This window comes from Cariama cristata, unplaced genomic scaffold (genome assembly GCF_000690535.1).
Source record: "Cariama cristata isolate BGI_N322 unplaced genomic scaffold, ASM69053v1 scaffold20588, whole genome shotgun sequence".
Classification (NCBI taxonomy): domain Eukaryota; kingdom Metazoa; phylum Chordata; class Aves; order Cariamiformes; family Cariamidae; genus Cariama; species Cariama cristata.
In genome coordinates this window covers 610-25,533 of record NW_009630872.1, presented here as the reverse complement: position 1 = coordinate 25,533, position 24,924 = coordinate 610, and the positions used below count along the sequence as shown (strand labels likewise).

General features: G+C 38.6%; 1 protein-coding gene across 1 annotated transcript; it reads right to left on the bottom strand.

Moving 5' to 3' along the window:
• Positions 1-216: 216 nt before the first annotated feature.
• USP40 (ubiquitin specific peptidase 40) lies at positions 217-22,983 on the bottom strand (the record flags this gene model as incomplete). The annotated part of the gene is made up of 21 exons (XM_009705744.1): positions 22,749-22,983; positions 22,138-22,205; positions 20,978-21,091; positions 20,250-20,414; positions 19,538-19,684; positions 15,530-15,673; positions 14,490-14,618; positions 13,891-13,992; positions 13,448-13,552; positions 11,429-11,750; positions 10,829-10,910; positions 9,603-9,774; positions 8,697-8,781; positions 7,455-7,525; positions 6,005-6,324; positions 4,925-5,051; positions 4,111-4,168; positions 3,385-3,438; positions 1,760-1,848; positions 1,050-1,136; positions 217-253 (listed from the first exon to the last, which is right to left on the bottom strand). Coding segments are annotated over exons 1-21 (2,677 nt in total), but the record flags the coding sequence as incomplete, so codon positions are not given.
• Between the last annotated feature and the right edge of the window lie 1,941 nt (positions 22,984-24,924).

Here is a 24,924-nt window from a genome sequence, read left to right as displayed (position 1 = left end):
ACCATAACGATTCTATGATTCTATTCTAACTAACTGCACAGCCAGATTATCAGTGCAAGACTGCAAATTTGTAATTCTTTCCCCTCCTCACATTACAATGACACAAAGATCATTGTAACAAACTTAAAAGTTGTAAGTTTTAGGGTAACAAGAGCTGTATTAGAAATCTGGAAATTCCTTTTAAAAAAAAAATCATTAAATAACAATACAACTAACCTGATAATCCAGATTTTTCCAGCATTAAACGTAGACACTGAAAAAAGAAACATACGGTGAGACTTGTCTCAATGCATGGGTTGCGAAAAAGTTTTCAGCAAATCTACACTAGAATTTTCTAAGATAAAGACTGACTGACTCCGCTCAATTCCTAAAAACAATATAATTACACAGATGTGGAGTATTTGAGCTATATATTAACCCCCCAAGTATGAGACTGTTTTCAGGCACGAAATTCATTACATCAGGTAAGTCAGCTTTTACAAACTGTTTAGAAAAAAAAAAAAAAATCTGTGCTGTGTTTGTTGCTTTACTGGAACAAATCCTGTCCCAGAGTTTGAAGGTGCACCTTTTAGAAATCAAACCTGCAAACTCAACACTTTCCAGCCACTACTCGTAGACACTGGCACTCCGTGCCAGAAAAATGGATTGGCAGTATCAAGAACTGCTTCTTTTGCTCTGTGCACAGTTCTTCCTGACTCCTCTCACTCCAATTCTATGCATTCAGAGTCTGGTGAACTACAAGAGAACTGTGGCAAGCTCTGCCATGACTGCGTATCATTCTGAAGACTGCTGTGTATAAAAGAAGCGGCTAGCCATGCACGAAGCAGTTGGGCTATGCTCATTCTTGGAAAAAAAGTAAGGATATCTCTTTACTGCTTGGTGAAAGATCAAAGCATTCTTCGTGCTGTCTTTTTGGAGCTGAAACAGAGTTCCTTTGCCTTGGTGTCTCCTGGTAACCTGAAGTGATGCACAGGTATAAGGCAAAGTTCTCCAGGAGCAGCAGACCTGACCCAGGCATGACAAAAGCTTTTAAAAGCAGCTAGACTTACCTCTTTGACGGAGGCAGTCTCTTCCACAACTATCTCCATCTCCGGGCTTGCGTTTCGGTCACTCCCAACAAAAAAATACAAGAAAAGCTAAAAATGCAAGTATAAGCTATCAGAATACATATTTAAGCATGGAAATATTGTGAAATAACACTCCCTGTCATCAAACAGCACTGAAACTCCTTTGGGCTAAAGAAAACAATCTAAGCAGTACAAATAGAGAAGCACATGCAACTGAGTTACAGCCATCGGTAGAGCTTCATTAACCACCTGTACATGTCTGCCGCAAGGGAGAGATAAAACCCCCTAACACTCTGATCTTTAGAAACATACAACTATTTATTCTCTTGCACATTTACAACTTGTAGATACCAAAAGCAATATCCCCCTTTTCTTACTTCATGCTCTTTACAAGAGCACATACACACCAGAGTACAGAAGCTGGACAACCACAGACAGACAAATGATAAATGATTTACCATTAGTCATATGAGCTATATTAACTGGTCATACATATGCTCTTGGCCTTCTCCAACTGAAATAAATGGTGTGAGTCTTCATGCTGATATATATAATTCAGTGTCACCGAGTATTTTTTCCCAGGCCATTTACAACCATTACAAGAGTAAAAAGAGGACTACATGAAATATTGGGAAGTCTAAACAAAGCATAAAAGCAGCGCGAGACTTTTTTCAGTCACAGCACTACCATACCTGAGTGGAAGTTGGGGCTTTCCCATGACACAGTCCTAGCAAGCTTCCCATTTTCAGTTCTGCTTCCTTGACAGTATAATCCTCAGGCACTTCAGGGAGGACAAAACCAAGGAGAATATCATAAGCTGATGCTTCCTGAAAATATCCATTCTATTATGCTGTTCTTTAGAATAAGACAAAAACGTTCAGTGACATTGAGAGAGCTTCACTACCAAAGTGTTGACAACAGATCTGTAAGCCTCCTATGACAAAAGCAAAGCAACATTTGTGTAAAGGTTCCTCCCCACCAGCGAGGGTGACAGAATAATTTAGGTTGGAAGGGATCTTTGTAGGTTGTCTGGTCCAAATCCCTGCTCAAAGCAGAACCAGTTCTGAAGCTGGACTCCGCGCTTTTTCCCCGTCAAGCTCTGAATACCTCCAGGACGGATAACTCCCAGCCTCTCAGGGTTCCCTGTCTATTGTTTGACCACTCCCAACATGAATCCCCTTTACCCCCGACTATACTAGCTGGAATTTTCCTCACTGAAACCTGTGTTTGCTGCCTCGGATCCTTTCCATGTGCTCCTCTGAGAGGAATGGCTCTGCCTCCTCTACAGGTCCATGTTAAGGAGTTAAAGATGGCAATTACCCCTCCTCCCCTCAAGCCTCTTCCTCTTCAGGTTGGAAAAACACAGCTTTCCTCCTCTCTCCGATGTTCCAGCTCCCAGACCATCCTGGGTGCTCTCCTCTGGACTGGTTCTCATTTGTAAGGGCTGCTTTCTCATGCTGGGGAGCCCCCAAAATGGACACAATACTCCAGATGTTGTCTGATAAGCACTGAATGGAGGGGAATTAATCTCTCCTTGGCTTCCTGGCCGTTTTTTACTAATGTAATATATTAGCAAAATATATTAGTACAGTTATATAGTGACAGATGGCATCACATGCTCATCCAAATCAAAGAGCAGGCTATGGCACGAACGTGTTCCTCCACTCTTACAGAAGGAGAAATCCACACGTAATTCAGTGTGCTTCATAAACTACAGACACAAGCTGCCTTCTCACAATAAACAGGAACCTAACAGTGCTTGCTCCATCACCACAGGACTCAAGTTTGCTGCTCAAGCTGTTCTGAAATCCAACCTTGCTTATCAATACTCTAACAAACACTTTTAGTCCATTTTGTTTCAGGAAATGTAAGTTACAAAGATGTGGAATGACGACTCTGCTTCCTGGAACATCTAGAAAGTTGCTCTGTAATGTATTAAATATGATTCAAAACAGATCATTTAAAGACTTCTCAATTTATAAAATAATTATGGGAAACAGAACTTTCTGTTAATTCCCACAGTCTTGAAGCACATGGCCAGTGGTCAATAAACAGCAGCAGGTATGCTAATCAGTTTTACTCATTAGGAATGCAAGTAATAAAACCAAGCCGAACACTGAAGTTTAACCTGTAGCTTTGTATTGGTATTGTTAATAAACAGTAAAACTGGAAAAAACCCCACCCACACAACCGCTTCATTTAAGCCTGGAAACTAGCGGAGTTATGTGTGTGTACTTCTCCCAGGAAAGGGCAAAGGGAAGCTTAAAGTTTCCCAATTGAACTTCTTCCAGAAAGATGATTAAATAAATAAATTTACCTGGAGAAAGAAGTTTCCCATTTCCACTAACAGGTCTAAGACAGCTGTCATTTGCTGTAACAAAAAGGGCAGGAAAGAGAGATAAATGTATTCAGTAATTCAAATAAGAAGAAATTTGGCTCAGAACTTTAGACAGATAACTTAAGATTAACAACAACAACATGTTTATCTTCGAGGTCTCCCTCTGGAAGCATTACATCAAAAGTACAATTGGAGAGAGATTCCTAGAGACTTCATGAACAGTCTTCGTTTTCATCCTTTCAGTGAAAGATTACTTATCTCTTTGAAGCCAGCTATTAGCCACCAACAGTAAAATACTCTAAAACTGACCAAGTGCTTCAAAAGGTAAAGGCATCGACAAAAGCTTTGAAGAAAGAAAACTGGAGTGTCTTAAAGAAAGGAATAAGGGAAAAAAACAAACCTTCTTAAATTTTTAATGTAATACTTTAGTAAGGTGACATGATTATTCCTATTAAAACAGCTTCTGAGAAATACCTTCATAAAATGCATTTTAATCAAGACTTACAGCAATTTTTTTTAAGTCTTGAATAATAGTAATTTTATTCAAAATTAGATTAATTTTAAGTCCTTTGCATCCTCTTTCATCCCCAAAACACTGCCAACAGCAATGGACTTGCTGTTTTGAATAGAGTGATGCAAAAACAGGAAGATAACCAGTAAATTCTAACATTATCAGATGTAAGAGTAAAGCGGCTGAAGACTTACCTAGTTCTTCCTCCAGCTGAAGCTCCCGTATTGCTTTCATTTTGATATCTGACATCACCTAAAAGAAAGCAATATTAACACCTCCAATACAGAATGTCAGTAACACACCTGCTAAACAATCCACAAAAGGCAGTCTTCACTTGAAACGCATCCTAGTCATGTTCTTATTCCTGTTAACACTACGCGCAGCTGAGAAACATTGCTCTAACATTATCATACCAAATACTTAGAATAAATAAATGTACTGAGATCATAACACATTTGTGGAAATTTTTCTTAAAAACAGCATTCCAAAGAAAAGAAAGTGGTATTTAATTTTTGGATTTATCAAAAGACTGATTTTTCACAAATTGTAATTTTGTGAGCAAAACTAAGTAGTACTTCATATTTTCCTTAATAGAAAATAATTTAGGAGGCAGAAAAGGTACCAGACAAGTTCACCTCTCAGGGAAAACCAGTATTGTTTCCTATCCTATGTTGAAAGCAAGAAATAATACTTTCCTCCTCTTTTACCTTTTGTTTACTGACATAGCCTCACCAAACATACATTTACAAGATGGTCCAAAAAAGTAAGTTTTTCACACTAAAACACACTAATATAGACTGCACTGGTTTAAGTTACCAGCTTTACAGTCTTATTACACAGCAGTCAAAGTATTGCAGTAACAGTAACTCCGAGTTGCACAGTATTTTCATAACAGAAAAACTTCAGCTCTAAGGTCAAATCCACTCCTCATTAATTGGCCCAAGTGCACCAGCCAAGCTTTCCAGCAAAACAGCTTGTGTTATATCCCTGAACAAACAAATTCCTTACTGTTTCAATAGTGGCAGTAATTTTAACGTGTTTCCCTTCATCTTCCGTTCTGCAGAAGTTTTTAACTTGGAGCCAGCTGATGTCATATGTAAAAGCAGTCAGATTGCCACTTGACACATCCACGAAGCTGTAAAAATGAGCAGTGCAAAGATGGTCAAAGACAGGAAAACTACACATTGTCTGGGCTAGATGGCTAAATAGCAAAGGTCTCAAATAAACCAATAATGCCTAGGTCATCAATAGTGATGGCATGTCACAGAGTAAGAGCCAGAGGCCTCAGGCAGCATCCAGGCACCTCTGGGCTGGTTACTGAACAAACCAGTAAAAACTATGTTTTGCTAACTGGCTTTCGATGGGACATGAGCTTCTGAAGGCACTTCACAGTTTAAGTCACTTTCTGAGGTTGAATTTAAAGCTTCTGGAAAATATACTGTAAAAGCATACCTAGTCATAACTAAAATTTGAGATTTTCTTTGTCTCTCCGCTACTGTTTATAAACACAGAAACAGTTTTTCATTAAGAACTCTCTAACTGCTTGATTTAATCTCAATTTTTCAGTACTGTTTCAACTAGGAAGTCAGAATTTATGTAACAAGCACATATACATGTCTCCGAAAAAGGGAATCTAAACTAAGGGCTATGCACTGGGAAGTGAAGTGAGACCAGAAATTTGCCCCTGGCAACTTTAGATTCAACTGGGAGCTTCAGCAGAGCTGTTCCGATACTGCTCTGTTCTCTCATCCCACCAACTCTCTCGAAGAACGACACCATACAAACCTCAGAAATGCAGGTTATGCCAAAGATATGCCAGCACACTGGGCACAAGTTGTTCTCGCTAGGTTTCTCCCTTTACAAGTGTAAGACAAAGGATGTGACTGCATCTGCACTTCGAGAGCAAAGAAATATCTAGTAGTTGGCAAGTACCTGATCTCCAAAACCTAAGATTACACTACCTTGAATTAAAAAGCTCAAAGTGACAATTAGTTAAAAGAATATATACACAACTAGCATAATTTTAACTAAACAGTTTTTGCCAAAATTGCTTTTTTCTTTAATTATACTTGTACTCAAAATGGTTACCTCTGGTCATGGCTGTCTAAGATTAGTACTGAGCATCCATCCATCAGACCAACACTTTTGACCGTTTCCTTCATATCTTCTTCAAGAAAAACTTCCCAGTTCTTGGCTTCTTTATCTGGTCCTGAGCTGTTCTTTAGAATGATTCCCCCTGACGGTGCTAAGGCTTTGTGCAGATCACCCAGTTTTGTGCTGCATGAAAAGACATGCTGCGATTCTGTGAAATGCTGACCCTTCCCTCCTTCGTTATACTCCACTAAACGAAGAACGTTTATGACCACAGGTTCATGATCAGGGCCTGTCATCACCTTTGTACCACCAACCTGAAGTAAGGAATGCAAGATTTATGCAGTGGTGATCAATAAAATACAAAAGAGACTGCACAGCAATAAATGACAATAAAATTGAGACAAAAAGATGGAATCTCTCTCCTCGTTAGAAATAAATCCCCTTTGACCAAATGCCTGCTGAATAAAGAACTAGGGTAACTCAAAGGTGTTGGGAAGAGAAAGCATAATGGTCTGTTCTAAGTCTGCATGTAGACTAAATACATTGGTAGCACCAGCTGGGAAGCCAGCGGACACTTGGTCCCCATCAGATTAAGAACAGAGGAATTTAGCACCTCAGGATATTAAAGAACTACCCAAAAGTGTCACTGAAGCAGATCAAAAGAGTTAGATTTTTAAATGTGGCCTTTCGAACATTCAGCCTGGGCAAGGAACCATATTCTTTGACTAAGACAATTTAATCACGCCGGAAGCTGGAGTAGTGAAGACCATATCAAAAGTATAACCAAGACAAGAACGACTCTGTTACCAGATGTTTTCTTCTGGTTTTCTTCTTTTTTTTTTTTTTGATAAATCAGAAAGAAAATGCATACCTTTACAACAAAAATATTTTACAAGTAATATTTTATTCCATTACAGAGATGGAATAAAATGCTGTGCTACGTAACCACTGAGGCAAGCGTTTGAAAGTTAAGCAGATGCCTTAGGAAGATGCCGCACTAGTATTGCGGGAGACCATACACAGAAGTACTCATTGACAGGTATAATTTTATATGTGAAATGATTCACTACAGGGCATCAGTTTTTGCTATTGCGTTACTATCAACTGATCTCCTTCCAAGAGGCACCAGATGTTTTCAGAATATACTCCAATGTAACCGGCATTGGGCATCTGCAGGCACTTATCAATCTGACCATATTGCATTCTGCATAGTTTAATTCTATTTATAATTTTAATCAAGCAGCATAATGTATGTCACTCAAGACACACTGAGAAGCTGTAAAAACATAGTATCCTAGATGAGGCTGAAGAGGTGTCCCGAAAGCCAACTTTGGTATGTCAGCAGCACATCTGCAGAACAGATTGACATTTCCAAAAACACATCTGGAGATGGCATCTTGTCTCTTTAAAACTGACAAGGAGAGAGGGTATTTGGTTCTTTTACCTCCTTCCCATTCCACACGAAGATGTCTGCTCCATCAGCCAGCCCAATGCCCTCCAGTGTCAGCTCATCTCCTAAAAGGGAGCAAATCATCAAGTTCTCACCCCCCACAAAACAGACAAGCAGGGTCAGCGGGTAAACCGAAATACGCTAGCACATTCTACTCTGCCTCAAGTGTATCATTAAAAAAGCTACTGTGCGGTCAGCATTTCCAGTGGGTAAGTTAGGGTTCACTTGTGTAGCAAGAGCAACACAAGTGGGTACACATCCCTACAGCACTCGCACCGAGTAGAGGGCCGCAGCACAAAGGTTTCAATTCCATTTCCCTTGCAAACCGAGGCCCAAGTTAACATCTGGCAAAGCTACTTGGTCAGGATTATCTATACGAGATTTAACAGTGAACCAACAGATCTAAAATAAAAAGGTTGGATTTAATAAATGAGTTACATACTGTACATTCCAAGCCTATCCTTTGAAATACTAATGCCCAAGTTGCAGTTTCTTTTACCTTCCTACTGTAAGTCAGATTCAGATTTTTTTAAAAGTCATTGTCATTTAAAGAACTATACTAGCATCTGGAGGAATTTTTACAGCAGCTCTGAGTGCCTCTCTGTGTTGATGCCAACATCATGGAAAGTTGGGTTATGTTCTGGTAGAACCCTAATTTTTTGAAACAGACCACAAAGACTATAAAATTTAAAAATGGCTGAACAGGCTTTTGAAGATAAACACCTAGAATTGTGTAACAATGCAAAGCTGGAGATAGAACTCATGATTTTAAAATACTAATGTACTCTTAATAAATTAATGTACTCTTTATGTAAGCATTTTTCTTTTTTAAAATTCCTACTTCAGCTTAGGTCTAACATTTTTCTTTGATGTCACTGTGGCTCTTCTTTTCTATCCTCTCCTCTACCTACTAGGTAAATACTATGAAAGCAAACATTCATAAGCAAATCAAGGTCAAAATACAGCCTGCTGTATTTTTGTCAGCAAATGTGTTTAACTTGCATAAGATCTGCAGTCTTACTGCACTTCACAAGAAAGATTACATTTATAAAAGTCTCAAAACCCTGCTTTTCACTAATAAGAGTGTCCTAAATAACAGCAGTGGACTTGTACCTAAGTTTGAGGTTGAAAAGTGATCACTACACATCTCCAAGATGTTTTACGTATGAAATCCTTGATGCCTGCAGTAAATACAACATACAAATAACACGGAAGCCTTGTATATGGTAGCCTTACCATCAAGTATCTGGTAAAGATGCAGTCCTGCTGGTAAATGCTTGGCAATAGTGAGAATCATGTCTCCTTCCCAAGATTCCAACATCTAATCAGAAAGAATAAATATATACAAAAACTAACAGCAAGCAGTAACTCGCATCACTCAAAGTTACAACTTTGCTGAAAACTGTTACAGCCTGGCTACCAAGCTCACTTTGACATTTAACAAGTCACAGCTATTTATTTCCACGAGGCTAGTAACACAGGCAACAGCCAAGCCTTTAGGACTCAGCCTTTCAGACTAGTCACCAGACAGACAAAAATGAAGTTTCAGCTGGACACTAACCAAAGGTGGTAAGGTACAGGAAAAGCAAACCGTGTTTCCTGACATTAAGTTAGCTTTGATTTAGATCTCTATAAAAAAAAGCATTTTACAAAATGTCATATTCCTTTAACATAGTAGAGAATAAATGCAAAGATACCACATTCAATAGTTAAGGTAAATACTTCTTTTAACTAATTTTCTTTTTTCTTAAACTACTCTGATTATTTCCTTTAAAGGGCAGCTAGCTCCTTGAAAATACAAAGACAAATCTGTCACAAACTGAAATGTTAAGAATAAGCTTGGAGTTTTGCAAAGTGTCAATCCACGCCCATGTACATGCTGCCCAAATATAAATACATAGCTTATGAGAACTTTCAAGTATACATAAAGTTTCTTCAATTTCATGGCTTCTTCAATACTTCAAGAACAGACCTCAAATCAGTGTTTCTTTCTGTATAAACCCATATAGTTTTTAGCCTCCTGAAATTGCATTTACTCTTGAAAATTTCTCACCGAGATGAAAACTGTGGCATAAATAAGCATGTAAATGTTGTAGCTCAAGTGAAAATGAAGTGTTTGAGTTAATTTAATATAGCAAATACCTGGAATACCGATTGTCGAAGGTCTCCTAGCGTTTTTCTTCTATCCATAGTCAAATCCACAACACTCTCTTTCCAAGTAAGGGAAGGATGCAGAGCCCCATTGTGAAATTTGTAACGCGAGCTCAAATGGAGATGTAAATCAATGCCATTGTTTGCCGAGTCACATTCCGCTCTTTGAAAGAATAAAACAATAATAAACTGGTGAATTTAACACCTGACAAATGGCTAGCTTATTTCAGAGATGCTTCTGTGCAGTTGTCCTGGAACTCATACCCTCATGGCTAAATTCACTGTCGTGTTCCCCCTTCCATCAAGGGGTATGCAAAGAAGGTGTTCAAAGATGACAGTGATTTACATGTTGTACAATATAGAGCTAGCGTAGACATTCTCCACATAAGCACTGTAACTGTACGTTCTGTGTGTTTCTATACCTTGCTTCTACCTTTCTAAACAGAATGATGAACTTCACCTTTAGGGATGCGGAGATTGTAGGTTTTTTCAGGCTGTGTTCCAGATCAGTACACTGTTGAAATGCAGAGACAGAAAAACTACAGGGAAACTAAGTCAGGACAGAGACAGCCATGCCTTTTCCTCTTTTATATCTATACCCAGTTCTATTAGCTAAATTTAGCAACAAATACACCATTTAAAAAAAAAATAAAGGAGTGAAATTTGCACAGTACAGAAATATCACACAAGACTTGTGTTTCTTGTGTGCGTCTATATTTTGATAGCTTAACTGTGATTCAGGTCTATCATCAGTTCTGTGTGTTCCCCAACAGAAGGAAAAGTTTCGACCAATCTGAATACCACTAGCTCCTTTCTCCACGTTTCTGGGAAAGGATACCATTTATCTGGTATTTCACTGTAAAACAAGTTATTCCCCCCTTCTCCCAGTGGAGAACTCCCTTTATAACATAATTAAGATAACATATTTCATTCTCCTTCCAGAACTGCACTGATTTTCACCAGAAAATGGTACAATTTTAAACTGTAAGTTTTCCTTGAAATTCTGCAGAACGCCTAGTTATGCCACTAACAGGGAGGCAGGGAACCAGTAGAAGGCTGAATCTGGACATGAAAGTCGTAATCCTCAATTAACTTCTATGACATCGAATCATTTTAGTATCTGTCTCTACCCAATGAGTTTGTTTCATTTTAAAATCACTTCAGAGATCTGCAGATTAAGAATGCTGTTTGAGATTGGTACAGTTACATTAATATACCTCTTTTTTTGCAGCTCAGTATTAGCAGCATTCATTTCATTCAGAAGGTGTTCAGGAATTTGGTACCTTGGATTTCCTCGCGCTGCAACAAATAATATAGGCTAGTTTGGCCTCAGCTGCTTAAAATGTGTTTTGGCAAACAAGAAAAGCGATCAAGATGAGACATTACAGTACGGTAATCATTGAAAATTCAGAGCAATAACGTTGCATCCTTTCGTAAAGAGAGAAAATTAAACTGCAAGATGACACAAAGAACAAACAAGAGCTTTTACTTCTTCCCATCAATTCTTCCCTGAGGGGAACTGATACGCGAGTGCCGTTAGCAACAACTTGTATTTGTTTCAGTAGGAGATGTTCTGCCAGTATTTGTGAAGTGCACTAGGAAAAAAGTTAGCATCAGCTACAGTCAATTAACTGGTCACTACCTCCTTGGAGGTAACCTCCATGTATCTTAGTTAACCCTTTTTTCAAATAAGCACTAAAAAGAGAACTGTATCTTCAAGTCTTGGAAAGGACAGAAAGGCCCAACAGCCTCTGACCTCCAGAAAACAAGCTGTCGATGAAGGAAGCCCCCAGAATATCAAGATGAGCTTTGTGTACCTTCAGGTGGTCTTTTTAACTCAGATTTTCGATAAAACAGCATGTAGGCACTCTCTTTACCCTGAAATTGTTTCTCAATATCCTGCTCCTTGATCGGCTGGACTTTTGAATCATTCAGATCAAACCAATGGCGACCAGCGGAACTGTCCCTTAGCCTTGTAGGTTTTTTTTCTGAATTCCACTGAACGTCATTCTTCTGAGGAGGGCTTCGGAGATCTTGTCCTTGAGAATCTGATTTAAATGGGAGCTTGCATTTCTCCTTCAGACCAACCTTATTTTCATCAGGACTGAACTGAAATACCTGAGGATGATTCTGCAAATACTAAAAGGAAAGCAAGGACAAGATGAAGAAGATATCCAGTTTTAAATATAGCAGACTGCATTAGCTACTTCACCTGATTCATCCTCAAATTGATACACAAACTCCATCGCTTCAAACTTGGTTTTATAACACTTCCTCACGTATTTCCTCAGTTTAGACAGAAAAATGTAATTTTCCTACCACCATTTATCTGCCTGATCTTTTATATACTATTGCTGGCTTTGTTTCTTATGTAACTTCAAACTAGCATGCAAGAAACGGCAAAAGAATTGCTTTCAACATACATGCATCACTAAGAATTCTACCAGACTAACTTCTGAATTTCAAGGATTGCTTGAGACACCGGAGTCCTTTCAAAACACTTCTCACAAGGGCATACTCTCTGTCCCTGGAAAGGTAGCACAGGGGAGATGCTCTGTAGGCAGTGAAAAAGCTTCTGCTTTATGAGACACACAGAGTACCATCCCAACAAGTTTAGCCCTCTAACATTGGTACTTTCTGCTTCCTAGACTCCGTAGGAAGTGCTCTCTTCTGTATTTACCAGACAGACAGGGATCTTGAGCTCAATTCTGGTCTGTTGAGCTGTACCTTACCCAAATTAACGCTACCCATTGTGGCATCTCAAGAACTTAAAACCTACTCACTCAGTTTTGCACAGCTTATCCACTCTGTTCTCTACTTTCATTTTAGCAGCATGCAGATACTTCAAACAAGCTTGGTGCTCAAATTACACAAACCAAAATTGTGGCTCTTGAGGGATGAGGGGGTAGACACCCCCTCCACTCCCCACCCCAAACTACAAAAACCACCTCACTCCCTCAAGAAAAAAAAAAATAAATCTGAATTTCAGTTTTAATCATAATCAAAAACTCATTTGATACTTCAAAAAGCATAAAACAATTTACAACTATTTCAATAAGGCAAGTCCTGCACTGATCAATGTGCTCTTGGTATAGATCCAGCACTTATGAAAACATCAGCTTTGGTGATATTCACAACAGCACTCAAACTTTGAAATGATTAATACTGGGTTGCTCACAACTTGTTTCTATCCCTTCCCTGTCAAAGTCAGAAAAGCATCTACCTCTGCAGGAGACTCACATCCAGATTTCACAACTACATTTAAATAATTACTGTGAAAACTGTGTTGCTAGCTCTATTAAAAAAAACAGTCAGACGTGAATTTTCCACATATCTATAACACAAATGCTTAAGCATTTTCCTTAAAGCATTAGAAAATACAGTAAGCAATTGGACAAACAAGATTTTACTGGAAGTATTAATCTATGAACATGCCCTAATCAACCAAAAAGTGGCATACGTTTTCAAAACCTCATTTCTGTTATGACTGTGAAGAGGTACTGTATTTCTCCTTTAATTCTCATCAGTGATTTTACATTCAAGTGGTAGTAGTGCTGTTGCAGCTTCATCCACAGACACAACATAAGGTTAATTTTTTTATAGGTCAACCATACAGACAGAAAAAAAGATACAAGCTTTCAGGCAGACAATCCCTTGAGAATCTTGTTCGTATTCCCAAGTCTACTAATTTATCTTACAAACCTCTTTTACACATGCTCTATCTTGCTAGTCCAAGGGCCAGTACTTTCAATTATCATCCTACTGACTATTCAATAGGAATATAAACATAAAGTTATCTTAACAGTAAAAAACAAACTAACATACACGCATACTACCTTTCGTAATGCTCCGTATTGTTTTCGGTATTTCTTATTCCAGGACACCCCTGTTTTCTCCAATAGTTTCTGCCCTAACTGATCCACAGGAATTTTAGATTCTTCCTACAGAGAAATTAAGAAGTAGGATAATGAAGGCTACAAGAGATCAATACAAAGAAGACAACTCTGAAGTGCTTAAATCATTCCTGTTTGTTAATAAACCAATGTAACATCACCTTTTGCAACAGCGTCGGTAAGCAACTTAAGAAATACTCAAAAAAGTGCCCTTTTCTGTGTCAAGAGCCACTATTAGTATTAAAGTCAGGTTAAGTTTTATATGCTTCACAGTAAGTTCGGAAGAGTTCTGTACACCTAAACCTGCCCACTCTTGCACACACTAACCCCTTCTTCTAGGTTCCCTAATATCAAAATCAAAGCAATGAATTTCTTACATACCATACCTCTGACAAAATCCCATTTAAGACTGCCAATGGATTTTCTGTTTCTTTGGCATTTTCGGTATCTCGCAAAGCCTTATCTTCAATCAGTCTATCCTCTTCTTCCTGTATAAGAAAAATAAACAAACTCATAAATACTGTTGTTTCACACACAACTAGTGGTTTTCCATTATAGTCTGTACTAACATCGGCATGCACAAATTAGAAGTGTGAAGGAAATTCTGATATTGTCTGTATATTGTCATGCAGATTTTTTTTTTTTTTAAAAAAAAAAAAAAAGGCATTTGCATTAGTTAGAAACAGCTAGCCAGAGTCATCCACTAAAATGACTGTGCTAGTTTTGAGCAAAGATATTAATTCATTTGGGAAAGAAAAAGTGAACCCGGTAACGTTAGATAGCTGAGCAGATCGGAAAGCTAAAATTTGCTAAAATCTTGATAGATATCGTATACTGTGGAAAACTAGCCTTCTCAAGGAGGTAAGAGACCAAATGCTTAACTAAAGTATTAACTAGTTTGGATGTACATTTCATCCACTATCTCTTAATACTTTCCTGAAAAATGCGACATATCAAGCAAGAAGAAAAAACCTTTAGGACTTACTTGTAATTGCCAGTTTCCTAATTCATCCACATCTCTGATATAAACATGATAGTGTCCTCCATAGCAGCCACCTTTATGTATAATAACAGAGAAGAGCTCATACATGTACTCTGAATCATCCATTTCAGTCTTTAAAAAGAAAAACAATAACAACAACAACAACATAGATCAGTAGGTCTTTCAGACAAGGACAGTTTTACACCATCAGCATAGCTTCAGATAATTCTCAGTGGGCAGAGATTGCAATGGCTTTTCAGTGCTGAGGAACACCAGTATGGACTGACACAAATCATGGACCAAGGTACAGGTTTATTAAGCATCCTTTTAAGCGTGATTCTGAACAATATTGGAAATTCAAAACAATAAAATATTGATGCAAATAATAGAATGGCTCAAACTGTTTGTTCATAACCAGGCTTATTTTGTTTAAAAGACTAGAGGAAAAAAAACAAGCAATGCATTTATATACACAAACCAAGTGAAAAAAACCGCAAACACTGAGAAATTTCCAAGCTTGCATTGCAACATTTCAAGAAGAAAAACATCCTTTTCAATAACAGTGTCTCTATTAAGTATATTCTTTATATATTTTAAGGCTCAAAAATTGTCATCAAGCAATGGTATAGCTCAGTTTATAATCAAAATACATATATATGAATGCAACGACAGATTCCTAAGAAAAATGAAATAACTGTAGGTACATAAAACATATATAGCTAAATTTATACATGACATTATCAGACAATGACAATACAAAAATAAATTTCAACTTCCAGGTGATAATCTTTCTTTTAAAGAAACATCAGATTAAGTTTTAGGTAATTATTACATCCTTTCCCTTTGTATAGCTACAAGTTAGAAAGCGGTCTTTTGGAAACAAATTGGAATTCCAAACATTTGGAATTAGGGACAAAGAAGAACGTGACAAAGTTTCTCAAATACCTTGCCCTGACAAAACGCAAAATAAAAGATAACTTGTCCTTGTGATATCCGTTCTCTGCTGAGTATATAGGAACTTTAACAAATACAACAGTACAAACCTGCTCACAAAAAGGCCTCAGATTTATCTGGATGGGGAATGTATAGCAGCTCGTTTCCTTGTATCGTTCACACTTCTCAAAGTCAAAGTTAAATCTCAGGAGAGAAATGGTGAGAAAGGGTGGCAGCTTGCGCAGTTTAGCAGACTGTAAAATGATTTTAAAAAATCGTAAGCACACATTTACAACAGAATAGTGTTTCCACCGGGTTATCGTCAACTCTTTATCTTCCAACAAAACTTCCTAACAACCAGGCAGACATGACCAGAGCCTTCATTTTTAAAATGTCTACCCTGCCAACTATACATCCTAGAAGCAATCAAGATCTTTCCCCTCTATTAAGCCCTACACTTTCCTTGAATGGTGATCACCAGTCCCATACTTTATCCTGCTACAGAAAACGAAGGAGGACATTGCTGAAATTCTAGTCAGTAATTACGTTTCCACAGCCCACGTGTTCTTTGTAAGAGGATTTTCTTGAATTTTATACAAAGAAGCAACTGCTTCAAACTCCTGGGTTTGTGCTTACGTGTGAAGTCAAGCTATATGGCATCTTCCCAGCAACTTTGGTCTCACCCCTTGCACAGCATCTGCCACCAACAATCCCACACAGACCCTGGGAGCCCAGAGAAAAAAGCACAAACACTCAAACTGCTGCCCGACAGCAGGTACTGCAGAAGAGCAACACAGCTTCGTGGTAGCTTTGCCATTCCCAGATGAACAGTGGGATGCTCAGCCTCTGATGCAGGTGTTGAAGCCACCCACCAGAAAAAAAAAAAGCTACAAAGAAAGCTCAAACTACAAATGCAGCCTACACACTTGCTTCTGCTGCCAGGAAAGGACCTCAACTGAGGCTGGGGATATTACTCTTCTGGTCCTTCCCAGTCATCTCCAAACACGGCGTTTGTACATCACCTGAGGTTTATTCCAAGGAACTTTGAGAAGTTTTGTAGTTCCCTGGGGTTGCGTGACCCCAAGTATAGGTCAGGGCTCATATAGGCACAGTGTTTTCAAACGTGGAAGTCAGAAATGATCCTATCTGTAAAATAACTGGGTCTGACAGGTGTATGTTATCCATAAAAAGAGGTCACTCCTGCATATATTTTGTGGCCTGTTGCTGAGCGACTATTGGGCTGCCTCCGAATGCAACAGAAACAGTCTGAAAAATTTCACCAGAATGTATCACAGTGCCATCTTGCTTAATATCTGCCATGCTACTTGAAGAAAAGGGCCTTGACCAAGATCTGTGGGCTACAGTAAATGAGCACAATGTTGTGCCCGAGTGGGATGGGGTAGATGTATCCTGGGAGCCCTTACAGCCAGCCACAGAACAACTAAGCAAGAGTTAAAAGTCTCCCTCATTTATACAGGAGAGGACCTTCAAGGCAGGAAAACCAATATAATCCATTTTAGTAAGGAAGAATATTAATCAAGATCAAACAGCTTGGTGTGTGAGCACATCAGGAACCCCGGAGTGAAGCAAAACCATCTTTTATCACCTCTGAACGTAAGCGTGGATTCAATGGACATGCTTCCGAGCCTTTCCAATATCTCCATCCAACTCTCCATTTGCAGAGCTGTAACAAAGAGCCTCCCAGGAACACACATCTGGTTTAAGAAACATGAAGGTTGTCCATTCACACCCCAGCATTCCCCAGCTATGATTTCTTACCCATATTCGGAGTTCCCACTGTCTTCTTGCATGTATCAGCACATTTGAGAGATAAGCAACTGTTATCTTGCACTCCCTTGAACCCAGCAAAGTTTATCTCAAACAAGCCCTTATAACTAAGCCACGTGAGGCACCGGCAAACGTTCCTGAACTCCTGAGTCACTAAGTAACTTCACTTGTCCTCAGTTTGCCTTTGCACCCACTCCCTTCCACATTAAGTGTGCTGCAAGATTTGGATTGCACTCATCCTGCCGCAGAAGAGAGTCACCACAGTAGCCCAAAAAGCTTTGCTGTTGTGAAGATGGCAGAATACCACTGAGTGCACCAATAGCTATGTTTGTTTCCCCTTTACAAAAACTAATGGGAATAACAGGAAAAAGGAGCAACTTTTTATCGGGAGGGGAAAAAAAAAAAAAAGAAAAAGAAAAAAACAACTTATGACACAGAAGGAAGACTTCTTTGTATCATTCTGGAAAAATGCAACTCAAAGACACGCACCTCTCAAAGCTCTCACTGGGCTGCTCTTCCCTGGCTAAAGGGATGGACGAGAAAACAAATAAAGGGTCTTAAATTTTAATACTATGTTGGGGAAACCAGTCCAAAGCGTCATAACAAACAGGGACAATCTTATCAGCATAACGATGCTGCAGGCTGCACTGACATACAGACAGTAACCAGCATTAACAGCCATGCCACCGTTTAATAAAGCACTCAGGGTCACATACATAGCTCCTGTGGAGGACATTAACAAGTGTCAAGCATCTGAAGCTTTCCCGAGGTGCCCAGGGGTGAAGGCAGGGAACTAGGCACAGTTGGACTTGATGATCTTTGAGGTCTCTTCCAACCATAATGATTCTATGATTCTAGGCAGACAAAGGACTACTCCAGTCTGGATGTCTCTGAGCTCCTGAGGACCACACCCAATAAACACCACAGGCTTAACACCAACAGTTCTCTGTTGAACACTGAGGAGCTCTGATGACTCTGTATAGGAAAGGGTCACTGCATTTGGCTTTGCAAGTAATTAAAAAAAAAACAAAAACCACAAAACCAAACACAACCCAAACCAAACAGTTCTAACCCATAGCTTTAAACTGAATGAGGGTAAATTTAGATTAGATATAACGAAGAAATTCTGCACCATGAGGGTGGTGAAGCAGTGGCACAGGTTGCCCAGAGAAGTTGTGGATGCCCCATCCCTGGGAGTGTTCAAGGCCAGGTTGGATGGGGTTTTGAGCAACCTGGTCTGGTGGAAGGTGTCCCTGCCCATGGCAGGGGGTTGGAACTTTAAGGTCTTTATGATCTTTAAGGTCGCTTCCAACTAAACCATTTTATGATAGCTGAGCACAGATCAAAGCAGTAAATCATTAACAAGAAGATTATGACACAGCAGCACAACTCAACAGATAAACCCTTCGGCTTCCTTCAAAAGCATCTTCACGCTGCAGCCTGAAGGAGATGACTTTCACAGCCCATACTCTGACCACAGGAACATGACTTCGAGGCTTTGCCATGCCTGGATTTTCACTCTCCTCCTGCCTGGCCTCTCAGATGGAGGGAAACTCCTGGTAGTGCCCATGGTTGGAAGCCACTGGCTTAGCATGCAACAACTGGTTGAAAAGCTCACTGAGAGAGGACGCCAAGTGGTGGTAGTTATGCCAGAAGTAAGCTGGCAGATGGGAACGACGCAGACATACACGGTGAAAACATACCCACTGTCTAACACATTAGATGAGCTGGATGGTTCCTTAAATGAATAAATTCTTACTCACTTGAAGGCTCTAGCAATACAGAACATGTTGAAAACACCTTCTAAGGTGTTAACTTACCACTGCAAAACCTCCTCAGCATCACGGAAACAACACAATACCTGGATCAACAGATCCCATTTCCCTGTGCAGATCAACAGTTGTTCATTATTTTTCTCTCCCATTTGGGCTCTTCATGAGAGAATTTCCATGGTTTTCTTCACTACATGAATCTGTTTATTTTTTCTTTATGGTCTAGTTTATCTTTCAGCCTATTCTCTGAAATGCCCAAAGCGAAGCACAGCAGAGGTGTGTGAATGAGGCAATACTCTCCAAACTACATGCCATTCCATTCACCATTGGCTAGATTAAAGACTGCAACAAACTAAGTCAAAGAATGAGTCACACCAGGTTTTCTTGCCACAGTTGCTGGGGTTTAAAAAAACATCAGATTTTGGCATCCTCTTGTTAGATACTGTCTGACTAAAGATATGGATATTTTTTATTTCAGAGTTACAGGGCAGACACAGCAATGTAAACAAAGTTCCCATCTGTTAGCAAACTGAACACTGAGAATCACCAATGCATTACCTTTGAAGCTTCAACAAGTTTATCACAGGCTCCGCACCGATACAAGTTCTCATTTTCAAAGTACTCTTCTTCCACATACATGTTCCACAGGGCCTCCTCCAAGCCAGTAACACCTTTTACTGCCACTGTTAGGTCTAAGAAATCTTCCTATGCAGAAGTACAACCCAAAAAAAAGAAAGGTAGTAAGTGGTGTAAGTTCACAATACTCATCCCATTCACCACAGCAGATGTAAGCATTCATTTTTCTTTCATTGCTGACAAGGCAAAAAAAACCCCATACATCCACAGAAGATAAATTAATTTAAAACCAACGCACTTTTTTTAAATTACAAAGAGCATTAAAGACTGTAAAGATATGTTTTACTGTTGTTACCTCACTGTTAGCACTCTGCTAACTGATCTACTAAAGGCAATGCTTGCCAACTCAGAAGATACAGTAACCATTTTTTTTTTTTTGTAAAAACACAAGTAAGCCACAGCCTGATGTAGGTGGTTTAAAAAATGCCAGTCGAGACTTAACAACAGTGTCATGCATAATTTTCACGTTTTCAAGTCTGCAGCGCACTGACCAATACGCACTACCTAGATTCAACAAGGCCACCAGTGATAGTCAAGAAAGAAGTTATCGTTTTTGGAGTTAAAAAAACCCAACATTTAAAGTATCTTCAACAGACTGAACAGAAAACTATCCAGAAAAATCGTCTGACTTTACCTGTCTCTCACTGATATTCTTGCATTCTTTACAAACAATCTGGTTGACAACAATCCCATGGTACAATCGGTTAATAAGGTCATGACCTGAAGTCCCCACAAGGGAAGTTTCCAAAGCACTGAACAGAATTCGATTTAATTCCTGCACATCATGTTGCCTCATCTCCTGCATGATTAAAAAAAACAAACTTGAAGAAAAAAAAAAGAGTGCCATCTGCTTTGCTTATTGCTTAAAAACAACATATATTAAGTGTGACAAAGACAGCTGCCTCAATGACTACCCATGTACTTACTACCTTGAGTAGTAAATTACTACCTTAATTATTATTTGTTATTCTTAATTTAGTTACGCTCTCTGAGTAGCTACATAAGACACTTTCACTTGGGTAGATTTAGACTAAACTCTAAAATGAGTTACGCAGTTCAATTTAGGTAAGAATCTAAGTATTTGAGGCCAAGAACCCTAATTACTGTTGGAAAAACATTCTTGTAAAATCAAAGGAAAAGCTACTGAAATCATATCTAACGGAACAATTTTCTTCTGTTGCTTGCTGTAAAAAATTGGCACGTACTTCATGTGGAGATACAATAGTATACAACAATACTTTACACAATTCAATGCTATCTGCACAGCTTGAAGTATTTAAAGACATTTCTTAAATGTCAAACTTAAAAAAAAAAATCTTCTCCATTTAGGAGAAAGTTTGTGTCATCGATGGCGATTTGTACCTCATGGCTGTTCCACCCGAAGCTCTCAGTAAGGTCTGTTGTAGATGCAGCCTGCTGGTCCAAGAGCAGAAGCTGGGCAAATAACCGTTGAAGTTGTAATGGAATTATGCGAACCTAGAAATAAAAAACAAAATATACTCAACAGATCAGAAAGAGTCTTCAAGTCAATCATTTAAATAAAAATAATTTAGTACAAAACTTGAAATAAATCACCTCTGTCTATGGATTTCATAACACAGGTTACTCAATTCACACTAAAGCAGCAGTCAGACTTGGTTCCCAAAAAATCTACAGTGCCTCACCTTACTCAGCCAAATACAGTTGTGGAATATATGTTTTGCAATAAAGCAAAACTGTACAGATTAAAATTAAGCCATCACCATAGTAAAAAAGGACAGCTTTCTCTGATATTTGTCATAATACTAAACCTTAAGAACTCAGCTACAAGACATCAGGACAAATAGATTTAACATGTGCTACTCCTTGCTTAGTAAAGGGTTTGGTGGTGGGTGGAATGAGATGGGAAGGAAAACAGTTAATGTCAACAACTTTCATCAGCTACCTGTATTTATCTTGGACTTAAAGAAAAAAAAAACTTTTCAAGCAATCAGTTGTGTCACTTTAACTTGAGAACTGCAGAATGAAATTCTGTAGTCAATTTTAGTATGCACTTTTCAAACAAAGATTAAATTCCAGTTCCATACCACCTTGTGCATGAGTAGGCTGTTAAACCTTCAGAGAGCCTCTGTGTAGTCATCTAGGCTGCACACATTTTACTGGTTTTTGTTGTTGTTGTTGTGTTTTGGTTTGGTTTTTTTTTTCCTCTCCTGGTGACAAAAAAGTTGTGGCACTGTAGCTTCAATTACAGAAGAGAAAAATCTAAAAAAAGGACTGTATGGAATTTGGGCTTGTTCCTGCTCTCCTTGAAGACAAAATGGTCTCTGGTATCGATTTCATCAGAAACAGGCTCAATATCTTACTTCTGAAGCAAAAGTTAACAGCACCGAAAACTTACAACTGTGTGAAAAATCGAGTATCTGGCAACCAAATTGTCTTTCAGTATCAAAGTTAGGCTTTCATTCATTCTCACAGAAGTTTCATATGAAACTATATTCTTCCAAATCAACACTCAGCAGTGACTACTGACAAATTTTACATACCTTGGCATCTGGTTTACTGCTATCATCCAGAGTCCCAAGTTCTTCAGGACCGAGAGAGAACAGCGCCTCTGTAATCATAAAGAAAAATGCCTATTTAAAAAAAAGACAATATTCCCTCTTTAAAGATTTATTGTATTTTAACTGTTAAGCAGTATGATGCTATTCTTTTTGGCAAAATAAGACATTAAACAACATTTCTGAACATCATTCATCCTTGCAACCGGTTCAAGTTATAACAGTAAAGCCGAAGTAAGCATGAAAGTGTTTAGATGGCAAAATATTTTTTCAGGAATTGTAATGGTTGCATTTAAAAAATGAATGACACTTTATAGACAGCAATAACTTCTCTTATTTACACAAACTGTAACTGTCCACCTGTAAGAAACGGTAATGTTTACAACAATACTCACATTTTGTGCAGAAGTGACAATACTGATTTTATAGATCAATAGCTCTGAGTATTCTGTAATAACTTATTTGAAGTGAACCAAAACAAACTGCTCCTGAAAACAATCTCTGCTTGCAGTGTTTCTTTAATAAATAACTAGAAATGCAAGTCACTGTAAAATAGCAATTCCAACACTATTTTAGGAGTATTTTGAACATGTTACCTCTAAATTCAGGTGTGAAAAGCAGAGTCTGTAGAAGGGAATTGAGGTAGCAGGTCCCACCTTGATTTTTGATACCACTTAGGTTGGTGAAATCCCTGGGAGCTGGAGGCTCAGAATCTCTGGGCTTTGATTTCTTCCCTTTTCCACAATGATTGTTTGAAATAAAGGAAAAATCCTCTTCAAATAAGTCGCCAAACATTGTGAAGGCAAAACAAGTCCTTTAAAATACAAAATAATCTATTTACTACAAGAAATGCAATTCAGTCCACCCACTTCTAATCCTCCAAGATGAACCTTTCAGCCCTGACTGAAGAATTTGTTTATAACTTTTTTCATCTTACTCTGTTCATTCTAAAAATGAATGTCAGATCCACACAAAAGTGTGCACTAATGTAATAAAAAAAGGCTGCATCAAAAGCATTTGTATTAGCACAGGTCTGGATAGACTTTTAACTAGAATCAAATACAGCACATGTTAATTTTGCATCAGCAAAAACATGTATAGCAAAATAAACAGGTCCTTCTAAACACCCATAATTAACTAGTGCTCAAGTTGCCCAGTTTCCTGCAGGAAAGGTAAGTAAGGCCTCTCAAACTCATCCAAATCCCTGCACTCTCTCAACAAATCCACGTGCACAATTAATCTGTCTCTAGTATCGGCCAGTTCAGATGTGAAAGAGTGCTACTAACTGTCAAAAATACAGGGGTATTTTATGAAAATATTATCTTTGCTTCCACATGTTTTAGCCAAAAACTCAATGGCAAGTAATTCTTCTTATGGAAAATTTTTCAGTCCTTTTCGGAAGCCTTGCTGTGACCTCTTAGCACATACCAGGACTCTAAAAGCCAGCTCCCTTTTGTTTTGTACTTGTCACCCCATAATTTCATTTGGTACGCTGTAGCTCTTGCATTAGCAGTGAGTAGTCAAGGAGTTATACTGAAGCAGTGAATAATCATTTCCCTATTTACATTCATTCCATGTGCAATTTTACAGATCTTTATCAGACTCCACTCAGACATCTCTTCCAGACAAAAGCTTCCACAAGGATGTATTCAATCCTACGACTGAACTTATCCCCTATCTTCAATTATCTTTACCTACCTTCTCTGAATCCCTTAAACTTCCCCTTTACCTGTTTCTGATGTCAGAGGACCACATCTGCCTACAATGTCCAAGATGCGCGCAAACCACAGCCTTCTGTAGCTAAATAATAATGCTCTGGTTTGTTCTCTTTTTGTACAACTGCTGAGCACTAAAATACTTTTTTTTAAGCAATGTTTATTATTACCCCAAGGTCTCACTCTAAGTTCACTTCAAAGCCCACCATTATATAAGCACTTTACAGAAATACATGTGTATACATATATAACCGTAAACGTGTGATCATCTCTGTCCCATGCTACACCTCTTTGGACTCACCTACAGTGAATATTATCCACTATTGTTTCATTCAGCTAGCTATTAGCATGAAGACTTTAAAGCTTCACTGATGGCACTTGTCTTTACTACAATATATCAGTCGATTTCACAAGAAAAATTCATCAGCTCAGCATTGACTGTTTATTTGATAGTTTATGATATGTTGAACACAGGCCCTAGCGAAAATACAAAGAAACTCCCCCTCACTCCCCTCTGTGCCAGGTGATCTTCTGCTTCCTATCTTTTAGCTAATTATTTACTCAAGCAATAACTTTCTTCTGCTGTGTTAGCTTGATTTCTTTACGAGCTTTCAGTGGTAAATCTTGTTGAATGCCTTTTGAAAACCTGAACATAGTTGAGAGCTTCCCAGTCAACCAACTGGTAGCTTATCAGGCATCTCTTAAAACTCTTTTTATAAAATAGCATTACATTAAGCCCATTTTAGTCCCTCCCACAGCAGAGCAGTTTTTAGGCCAAAGGCTATGCTCAGAGCAGCTGACTATGAAGCAGCGTGGCAGTGCTCGCTCTGCTTGTTCTACCACACTTCTTCAGCACTTCATACAATAGATATCCCCTTATAAACCCCCACAAAATAAAATAACATGGCTGGAGATACTTCTTAATGAACACAGACAGGAAATAAACCATTTTCATCTCTTTGCATTTGGCTTTTCTCCTCTGAATGCAGATCTTATACCTTGACTGCCTGAAAAAAAACAAAGGTGTGCAAAGGTCCCACCTCCCACGCTTCAAGGC